Here is an 11,325-nt window from a genome sequence, read left to right as displayed (position 1 = left end):
CGTCAAGTAATCTTTAAAGCAAAACATAAAATGACAATTTAGCAATGAAAAATTAGGAAATGTTTATTCTATTAAAAAAATGTTTTTATATTCAAAAATATATATTGATTTGAATTTACTTAGAAAAATATAAGAGTTTTTTAAAGTAGGCTATTTTAAGACCGAATAAAAGACTTTTGATATTTTTATAAAGCATTACCTCCAACCAAATAATGAAAATCTATTATAACTTCATACCAACAAAAATAATAAAATCCAATAACATACCATTTAGTAACTCTAGTATTCGAAATAGACAAAAATTGTTACGGCAAATACAATTTTAAATGTGAGAAAAGAAAGGTTATTTACGTAATTAACAAACATACTGAGCAGTATTAGAGTAAAACATATCACTACAAGTAGAATTCATATCCCTAATATAGTTCTTATCTGATTAGGAGGATGCCTTGCCAACGACCTGGGATCTGGATAGCCATTTTTGGGATCCATTATAGCCTTATAAATAAGCTCATAAGCTTCACCCAGTGATCTGGCCACTCCTATAGAAGCTTCAGAACGCAACTTTGGAACCTGTATCTGCTCAAACTCAGGCAGGGAACTTTCGCTTCCCAAAATAAGACCAAACAGAGCTTTCAAACACTCTGAAAGAACGGCTGGACTTGTATCTTCCAGTTCAGCCAATGGGGTACCAACTTCATCGTCCCCATCCTTATGGATTGAATTATGGATGTGAGGCATCTTTTCTGACAAATTACATCTACTTAAGATTGCATCAGCTTCTTTCTCCACAAGAACGCGCAAGTGATTATCTATCATTGCTCCAAGTCTTTTCACATACTCAGTAGCAACCTCATATCCAGATAAAGGTTGTTGAATAGCACACAAGCAGTTAATGAGAAAGATCTTTGAGGGTGTCTCACTAGTCTGCAAAAACACAATGTAGGTTAAGACAAATGTCTTACAGAAGCCAAAACTAGTTTATTGTATTAAAGTTCTTACAGGAACAAATCAGAAAACTCTAGGAAATTGACCAAGTTATGTTTCTATATATTACAAGTTCTTCCATTAATTTGTTCCACTTTATTGTTAGGTCTAATTGCACAAGGAAATTGACCAAGTTATGTTTCTATATATTACAAGTTCTTCCATTAATTTGTTCCACTTTATTGTTAGGTCTAATTGCACATTGATATAGTAATATACTTGATTTGGACATGCAACAATGGACTTTATTTGTTAATTAACATGACTTTACATCTACAATACAACATAGTATTTCTTTAAAAAATTGTAGATTCTTTCAATTTCAGTCTCTTGATTCCAAATGGATTGTTTTTTATTTATAGGAGTACTGATTTTAAAAGGCTGCAACCCTGGAGTCATGAAGCTGATGCAATCTTAAGTAGGTGTAACTTGTCAGAAAAGATGCCTCATTTCCATAATTTAATCCATAAGGATGGGGACGATGAAATCTTTTCTATATAACATATAGACAATTCATTATGATTTTTTGTCAGTAAAGTGAGAATAATAAACTATTTGAATGCACAAGAATGAAGTTCATATCAAAAGCCGAAGTGCATTAAATAATAAAAGATTGAACTCCTACAAAGCTATAAAACCCAAAAGAGAAGGAAAAACAATTGTTTCTTTTAAAAAGAGAGGAGGAACAGACCAGTGATGATGAAGCAGAGCGGCTGTTTGACAAGATTGCATCAACCGATGACTTAGTAAGTTGACCAGAGTTGCTGCTCATCCTACTTTTTCTTGATGAGTTGCCGCCTCCCTTTGACTTGTGTGCCTCTGCTGCTTGTTCACACATCTGCAACAAATAGGAAGCTAAATCTATGATATCCTTCGATTTCAATGAAAATACAGCCAATTGACTTCTAACATGAATAGCCAGGATTGCAGAACTGTCTTTAAATTGGATGATTCAGGGACCCTTGAGTTCAGCACTAAAGCATCAAGTTCACGGATTATGCAACCATGTTATTAAATCAGCAGGCTAGAAAAGGGAATATTAACCAAATATTTTAAGGAATTAAAACAATAGCAATATGTTGTTACCAAAGGAAAGCTGTCCTTTGCAGATATTTCGTGTCATTTAGATAGATACCAAGTTGAGTACAGAGATTTTCAAAACCACCATTATGGAAGTAGCTCTAAGATATTATAGGTCAATTTCAGAATAATAGTTATACTCTCACATCATTTTTCTTTTATGACTACCCTGAATGGTAATGCAATCAAATGCAGGAATCAGATTGATAAATACAAACCTGAATTATTGGATCCAGTGTAGCAGATATCACTGGATCAAAAACAGGTTTTTGGCCAGAAGCAGGAACCATCATGCTGTTGTAGTTCTCAATTATTTCAAGAAGTACAGATACTCCTTCTCTCACAGCCGGGGGCGGAGAAAGATCAACAGCAACAAGTGGGGGATATCGTAAAAGCTTTTCTCCTCGACCTTTCAAAATATCAAAAAAAGTTTTCTGAGCAGCATCTTTCAGTGCCCATAGTGTATTACAAAGTGCAGTATCTTCCCCGAGTAAATCTGAGATCTACAAGACCATAAGAAGTCATCAAGATAAATAAAAATATGGATTACTGCGAAAAAAGGGAAGAGATGATAACTCACGGTGTAGCAGTAAAATTGAAGTGTATTACTGAGTTTATAGGAGACTATAAGACTTGGTTGTGACTGTAAAACTTGTTCAACTCTCACTTTAAATGGCCGGCATACTCCTTCAAAAATTCTATCAAGAACAAACATCAAGTCAATTTCAGTCTTGCCAGATCCATTCTCAGAGTTATTGGAGAGTTGCTTTGCCGTTGGTCTAGTATCTACAATTGCATCTGGATCAAGTAGTACAAGTACAAGTTCACGTTCAGATGCCAAGGCCTGCATGCATAAATAAAATGATGAATAAATAAACTGTTAAAATATATGAAAAAATATCCCCTAATATTTGGATCGAATTTTAGTAATTTAAATATTTTAAATTAAAAATTAGGTTTGATTTCTATATTTCTTTATATTCAAGACTTCAATGCACTTTTGATCCTCATATTGGACCATTTTCACGAAATCGGTCCCCTCATTTATAGATCCAACATTTTGGCCCTCCTATGTCCATATTTTCTGCAATTTTGCCGCAATCCTCATTTTGGCCTCCAAAAGTTGTGATGTGGATCTGAGGTGGCACCAAAAATGATTATGTGGCAAATACAACAACAACAAACAAGTCTTATCCCACTTAAATTGGATTTCCATCAAACTACATCACAATATTCTATCAAAGACCATGTTTCTATCCAATTTGTTAATCTCTAGGTCTTTCTAATAGTTTCTCTTATAGTTTTTCTAGGTCTTCCTCTACCTCTAGTTGTTGACTATCCACCATCTGATCTACTCTCCTTACTACAGAATTCACAGGTCTTCTCTTTACATGCCTAAACCACCTAAGTCTATTTTCCACCATCTTTTCTACTATGGATGTTACCTCAATACTCTCTCTAATATTGTCATCTATATTCTTATCTCGTCTAGTCTTATCACGCGTCCAACGCAACATCCTCATCTCTACTACACTTATTTTATTTTCATGTTGGTTTGTTACCGCCCAACATTTTGTCTCGTACAACATCGTCAGTCTTACAGTTATCTGATAATACTACAATATTTTTTTTAAAGGGTTCTTTGTCAACAAGCTTGAAGCTTTGTAAATTTTAACTTGAGAGGAGCGTTAGAAATGATTATATAAGAAAAATATCTCATATTTGGCTTCTATCATAGAGTAACTAGGAATAAATTATATTATCTCTAGGGGTTCATTTATAATATTGTGTATTTCGTGATATGTTTCCTAATCTAATCAGGATTTGGAGTCGAATAATTATCCTAAATACTTTATTTATTCAGGATTTGGAGTGTTAAGATAGGAGAGAAGGGAGATTTAATTATGGACAATTAGTGAATTTAATTAGTTAATAAGAGGAGATTAGTTAGATAAATAAACAGGGGGTGGAAGGATGACGGGGATCATATTTTAATTCAAAAGATATTGTGTGAAAGCCAAAAGGAGAAATCCTTTGTGAAGGGGAAACTTTTGGAGGAGAGCTCTCTCTTTTATTCTCGGCCATTCATTCAATAACACTGTTCTTTCTTTTCATTTATTTCTATCAATATTTCATCTTTCCTCTCTTGGTTTGCAACAAGAAGTCTAATATTAGTAAAAATAACAGATAGTGCGCTCAAGTATTTTCAATAAAAACCATAATCACAAGTCAAAAAAGTTTTTACTCTTTCCCTTTCCTCCTTCCTTATATAATACCCTTTATTTTCAACACATATCACAGTAGCAAAGTAGGCATTCAAAAGTGGTTTCAAGCATGCATCCATAGGGCTTTCATGACAAACCTGATGCAGCCAGCCTAACATATCCCCAACATATCGTAATGGGTCATGAGCATGCACTTCAATTGGCCGAGGCATTCCACCAGGTCCTCCACGTGTAAGGGCACTTATAAATCTTCTAAACAGTGCATTGTGTCTCATATTGGCAACCTGCAAAATTAGTAAAAAATATATTATGCTCAAGTAAATGATCATTAAGACAATCTAAGTTTCAATTTGACAATAAGAACATTCTTTAGATTTATTATCAACCCGAGTTCCACTAGCAATTATTTTATCATAATCACCATTAGATGGTGCATTGTGCATGATAACAGATAATAATATGCTTCAGAATATGAAATGTCTCGCGACTGAAATATGGAAGCCAAACTAAAATGGACAGTTTTTCAATAGTTTGATTAAATACCTCTTCTGCACAATACTTGAAAAGAACAGATCTTTCCCTGAGGTAGCGCACAGCTGTTTTCAGAAGGTCGCCAACTTCTGGATTGTCAGTGTCACCCAGTTTCCTACATTCAGCCTGAACCCACCTAGATGTAGAGACTATAAGTAGTTATTATATATCATCAATCTAGCCGATCCCAATTGAAAGAAGACTATAAGTAGTCATATCATCAATCTAGCCGATCTAAATTGAATGACACGGCTTGTAAGAACTTTAAGAATGCCAAATGAATATTAAACACGGATAAAAATTCACACTTCATACAGACACGCATTATATGTATGTGTGTATCATATGGATGAAAAAATAAGGTATAGTATACTCTAGCCGTAAGATGCTGAAATAGATGATTCTTCACCTGCATAGACGCTCATAAGCTCCTTCTTGATACACTGCCATCATATCCATTAGCTCTAAACCAGCACGCTGCAAATGAAATTCCCCAATTCAGTAAACATCTTAATTTTATTTTAAGCTGATAAAGTAGCAGGTAAGGCAAGTATGGGAAAAAAAACATCTGCTTGAACAAGATCATTACTAAGTGAAGGGCCGGACCGGACTCTTGCAGATCTACTGTAGTTATCCTAATCTTGTATATTTCCAAGAGGCTGATTCCACAACTTGAATCCATGATCTCGAGTCACATGGCAAAAACAATGGGACAGTTGCAAAAACTAGATGGGGAATCAGCCTCTTGCAAATGTAAGGTAAAAGTGCCATAATTCTTTAACATGTATTTAGTTCAAAGGTAAATTATTTAATGCTAAATATCTCTTAATGATTTGTCTCTTTAGAGTTTTTCTTGATCTCCCACTACCTCTAACTATTAAACTATCCACTATCAGGTTGTAAAGCACATAAGACAAGATTCTTTTCTACAATGGGAGCTATTTTAATTTTTTCTCTCAAACAGTTGTTTTCCTAACCCTTTCTAGTATGACCACTCATCCATTTGAACTTTCTCATTTCCGCAACACTGAATTTACCTTTAAGTTGGCTCATTATCATCTTAACATTCGATCTCATACAACATTAGAGGTCTTAAAAGTCATGCCGTAAAGTATTTTTCAATCTTGAGTGGCGCTTTTCCTTCAATAATTTATGGATATGGGGTATGGACTTACATAAGTTTAAATATTTGTATCACCCATCTACTGAATTTATGCATATCAGCATATATTGTAGAAATTAATAGCATCTGAAGTGAATAATATTAGTCCAGTGCAATTTAGTCACAATCAATCAGAAATAGCATTGTATGAATAGCTCTAGACAAGGAATGGTGAAGACAAGAATATTACCTGATGATGTGTCCTAAGCAACACTTTACAATTGGCATGAATCTCTTGGACATGAGATAGTGCTTTGAAAAAATTCTCATTCAGATCTTCATCTCTAAGTGCATTAATCTACATATGATCAACAATTAATTTTAACCAAGAATATAATACACTTATTTGATTCACAAACCCATGGGTCGATAATAGGTAAAACATTAAACAATAATTGGAACCTCTTCAGGGGAGAGCTGATAATCGCGTAAGAAACATGTTACAATTTCTTGTCTTTGTGTAGTAGTTTCAAGTTCTTGTTTGAGCCTTTCTGTGGTACTTATAATGTCACCTGTGCTAGCACTACAACTGTTTAAAGCCTTTGCTATCCTGTAAAAATATAGAACCTAAAGTTTTATTTAAGGATCTGTAGGCTAGAAAAATAGAGAATCCATTCTCACTGAAAGAACAATAAGAAAATTTTAATTTTTAAAAGGAAACTTGATATGCTTATGCTATAAAGCAAAACTTAAAATTTTAACCCCAACTAAGTGCTAAACAGAACAAGATTCACAAACTAATATTTCTGGAGTCGCACTACGAAACCAAAATTGAGAATGATATGCCAGCACCTCGCAGTAAATACCGAAATTAAATACTTTATTGACCACAAACCAAACTCAGCTCTAACATACTAGCTACTATGGAATTGCCTTTTACATGATTTAAAATGCTACTCTTAATAATTTCAGCCAGATCACCCACTATAATCCAGAGAATTCTGGTTAAGTATGTGTTTCATTCCACATTCAATTGCCATATCACTACGCGTCTAGTTGATTCTACAATTCCTATCTTTGTAAAAATCGTGATTACTTTACATTGGAATATGAGAATAAGCTTTCCATGATCAAACTAAACATACCATAAGTAATTTAACATCACTCTAAATATAAACAGCTGTGGGATGGGGCACGTCCCACATTAATTGAAGTATTGAACAACTTTCTAATCCATCATCAGCTATTTAAATTAAACAAAAAAGAACTCCATCAACGCATACACACACACACTAGGTACTGGGTATCCTATTTACTATATTGGGGTTGGTTATGAATTTTTAGAATCAGTCACTGGTTTGAAATCATACTTCTACCATATGCTTCTTTCCTAGGATGGAAAATGATAAATTAATCATGATTTCTTACTTCTATCCATTTTGACTAATTGTTTCACTGTTTATCTATTTTTTTAAAAGTCTTCCTCTGGTGACTGTTATGATTCAAATTAGAGAAAAAGTCAAGTCATCAAAGTGAGTCATTAAAATGGTTAGAGAAAAGGACACGTGTCACTTGATGCATGAATTAAGGAAATATTCCCTTAACCTTCTATAAAATGGAGCATTGATTGGAAACAAAGGCATGGAAGAAAATTGATGAATCACTCCTCTCTCCCCTTTGGTACTCTCTTGAGAGTAATTATTAAGTCTTATACTGAATCTTCTTCTATCTTTCTACTAGTTCCTTAATTCGTCAATTTGTATTTGTTTTCACTTAATTTCTATTGAATTGTTTCTAGTGAATTCTATACAAAGATATGTTTCTCCCATTGTCTACATTTTCTCTGCATTCAATATTTCCAAAAGGGGACTACTATAAAAGATGATGTGGTGGCAGCAATCCTTGAGTTCTTTGATACTGGAACCATACATAGTAAATTCAACCAAACTGTGGTGACCTTGATTCCTAAACATGCCTCTGCTAGCACTATCAAGGAGTACAGACCTATAGCAGGTTGTACCACCTTCTACAAAATTATAGCAAGAATTCTTACTGCAAGGCTTGGAAAGGTCCTTCAAAGCAATGTCAGTCTGTGTCAGGCTGCTTTCATTCCAGGCCAGCAGATCCATAACCACATAATGCTTGCTTATGAAGTTATTAAAGGGTATGGAAGGAAGTATGGAACCCCTAGATGTATGATGCAACTGGACCTCCAGAAGGCCTATGACATGGTTGACTGGAGGGCTCTCAAGTGTATTATGATGGAGATGGGCTTTCCAAACAGGTTTATAGGCTGGATCATGTCTACTGTTACAACAGTTTCTTATGTGTTCAATATTAATGGGCAAGTGACTGATTCTATGAAGGCTTGCAGAGGAATCAGACAAGGGGATCCCCTATCCCCACTCTTGTTTGTCATAATGATGGAGTACCTCAATAGACTTCTTGTCAAAATGCAGAGAAACCCTACTTTTCACTTTCACTCAAAGTGTAAGAAGCTTGGACTGAGTAATCTAATTTTTGCTGATGATATTTTGTTGTTCTGTAGGGGAGACATAGATTCTGTAAGCTTGATGATGCATACTATCAGTATATTTTCCAACACAACTGGCCTTGTTGTAAATCCTCAAAAATGCAAGCTATTCTATGGGGGTATCCAAGATAATGTTATTACTGCCATAAGGAATATCACAGGGTTTGAGCTTGGTAAATTACCTGTGAGATACTTAGGAGTACCACTGACTTCTAAGAAGCTGAGCATTAGTCACTACTTGCCACTAATTGATAAGATTCTGGATAGGGTGAGGCACTGGTCCACAAGACTCCTTAGCTATGCAGGGAGGTCTCAACTCATACAGAGTGTATCTCATGCCATAGCTCTATACTGGCTTCAGTGTTTCCCAATCCCAAAGTCTGTTTTGCATAAAATTGACTCTGTTTGTAGAAGTTTTCTTTGGACAGGGAAAGAGGTGCATAGTAAGAAGAGCCCAATAGCCTGGAAAACTGTGTGTCAGCCCAAACAGTGTGGAGGCCTTAACATCTTGAATCTTAGCGTGTGGAATCAAGTCACCTTGTTGAAATGTCTTTGGAATATCCAAAGAAAGGCAGAGAATCTCTGGGTTCACTGGATTCATGCCTATTACCTGAAAGGCAAAAATTTAATGGAGCTGACACCTAATACTACTTGGTCTTGGATGTTTGGTAGTATAATGAAGCAGCGTGACTCTGCATCTCATAACATGTGGAATACTCTGAACCAGGAGCAGATATTTCCCATGAAAAAAGTGTATACTCACCTGTTGAATGCAGAAAGAATCAATTGGAGCCCTCTTATTTGTTCTAATCCAGCTAGACCTCGTGCAACTCTATGTTTATGGATGCAATGTCATGGGAGGCTACCTACAAAAGATAGAATGCTCCGGTTTGGCTTTATCCAGGATAGTGTGTGCAGCATGTGTAGTCAGGATGTAGAGACAAAGGAACATGTGTTCTTTGATTGCAGATTCCCCAGGAGTGTTTGGTGCAATATTTTGGAGTGGATTGGCTTTAAGCATACCCCCCTGAGTTGGCTTGATGAACTGAGATGGGTTATTGAGAATTCTAAGAAGAAGGGTTGGCGGGCTAAGATCCTAAAGCTAGCTTTTGCAGAAGTGGTTTACGGGATATGGGCCCATCGCAACAACCTTATATTTGGAACAGATTCTACTGCCACTCTCCAGACTATCAGAGATTGTATAGTTCATAGGAGTTGGATAGATAAAAGCATTAGACACCATATAGCTGAATTACTATTATGATGTATATAATAGGTGCTAGTTAGTCCTTTTTGCCTTGCTGGATCCTTGTGATCGCTTGCTTTGTATCTGTTTTTGAATTAATGAAAATTCATCTTGATTCAAAAAAAAAAAAAAAAAAATATTTCCAAAAGGGGCTAAACCCTTACAGTGACACCGACAGAAATTCAAACATATGTTTCCCTTCATATGTGAAAAATTAAACAGAATCTTCACTGGTTAACTGATATACGAACCTAACAAAGAATAAGCATTTCCTGTACAACACATTTTTTCCTATTTCATAACCAATTACAAGGACAGGATGATTAACGTCGGAGTAAGCATTTCCAGGGGAAGAAGGAAGCAGAATCAAATGCAACTCAATATCACTACTAAGCACGGAAAGTAAGCTTGAGTTAACAACACTCAGAGTCACAGTACGCTATCTCCTTATACACATTTACTTAAAATGATAAGCACGCAAACAAAGTTACAACTAAGAAACCTTCAGAAATGGAAAACAACCGTACCTGTCGCAGCATTCAGCAAGAGAATCGACCTCATTCTCCACGCTATCCAAAGCCTAACAAAGCAAACAGAGAGAATTGAACTGGATCAGAACCGCAAAAACAACTGATCTAACTGACTGCACGATAAGATTAAAAAAAAAAAAAGCAGCGAATACGAATTACGAGTTGAGCAGCATGTGAAGCATCGAGGAATTCATGGTTGATGGATAGGGCGCGCTTTTCGATGGTTGATCGGAGGTTGCGGCGTGCTTGAGGAGTGTTGTCGTCGTAGAAAGAAGAGAGTGTGTTTAGTGAAGACAAGAGATCCGGCGTGTCGATCCTTGATTCTAGAACTTTCTTCAGCTTCCGTGACAGACCCGGCGCTAAACCCGCCACCGTCGTTCCCATTCTCTTCTTCTTCTTCGTCTTTCTCTCCTCCCACTCTATTCGCTATATTCAGATCAAAGATCTGAATCTCAAGTAAGAAGAGATTAATTGGAATGGATAGTGATTTGCTGCAGTCATTAAAATTACGCAGTCACACAGTTAATTAAATTATACCCATCTCATTAAGGGCTAGTTTGTTTTGGCTTTTTTAAAAAATGATTTTTATAGTGTAAACAAATTTTGCAAATTTTTTTTTTATAAAGAAATTTTTTATAAAAGCTTCAAATGAAAATTTGGTTTGAATAGTTATTCTTAAAATGTGATTTTAGGTACTTCATCTATTTATGGAAAAAAAAATTGGATATCAAAATTTTAAAAAATCACTTAATTTTGAAGCTATTTCAAATAGATTTTCATAAAAATCATTTTTGAAATACGACTTTTTGAAAAAATTATGATTTTGACAAAGTTTTGGTCTTCAATTATGTATCTTTATGTTATAAGATGTCAAAATTAGTGTTTCGTTTTAGAAAAAACGAATATAAAAAAACTTGTAATATTTTAAAAAACGGTGTTAGAAAATCTATTTTCAAAAATACAAAGAAAAAATCCATTTTTTTAAGCTGAAACAAACTGGCCTTAAATCAATGCTCTCTATTCAATTCTCTTAATATAAGAAAAAAAAATTATTCACCTCTCTATGGGGCTGACCCCAGCGAAAACTCCAA

The 11,325-nt window shown here is 35.1% G+C and overlaps 1 protein-coding gene across 1 annotated transcript; it reads right to left on the bottom strand.

Moving 5' to 3' along the window:
- Window positions 1–246: 246 nt before the first annotated feature.
- Window positions 247–10,728, bottom strand: LOC131626035 (conserved oligomeric Golgi complex subunit 6). The gene is made up of 11 exons (XM_058896856.1): window positions 10,394–10,728; window positions 10,232–10,284; window positions 6,388–6,535; window positions 6,176–6,283; window positions 5,233–5,300; window positions 4,836–4,959; window positions 4,430–4,576; window positions 2,648–2,911; window positions 2,286–2,570; window positions 1,679–1,825; window positions 247–927 (listed from the first exon to the last, which is right to left on the bottom strand). The coding sequence occupies exons 1-11, from the start codon at window positions 10,616–10,618 to the stop codon at window positions 409–411; spliced, it is 2,088 nt and encodes a 695-aa protein (XP_058752839.1). The 5' UTR covers window positions 10,619–10,728; the 3' UTR covers window positions 247–408.
- Between the last annotated feature and the right edge of the window lie 597 nt (window positions 10,729–11,325).

Source organism: Vicia villosa, linkage group LG1 (genome assembly GCF_029867415.1).
Source record: "Vicia villosa cultivar HV-30 ecotype Madison, WI linkage group LG1, Vvil1.0, whole genome shotgun sequence".
Classification (NCBI taxonomy): Eukaryota; Viridiplantae; Streptophyta; class Magnoliopsida; order Fabales; family Fabaceae; genus Vicia; species Vicia villosa.
Note: the sequence above shows the minus strand (reverse complement) of the source record. Positions and strands in the feature narration are given on the sequence as shown.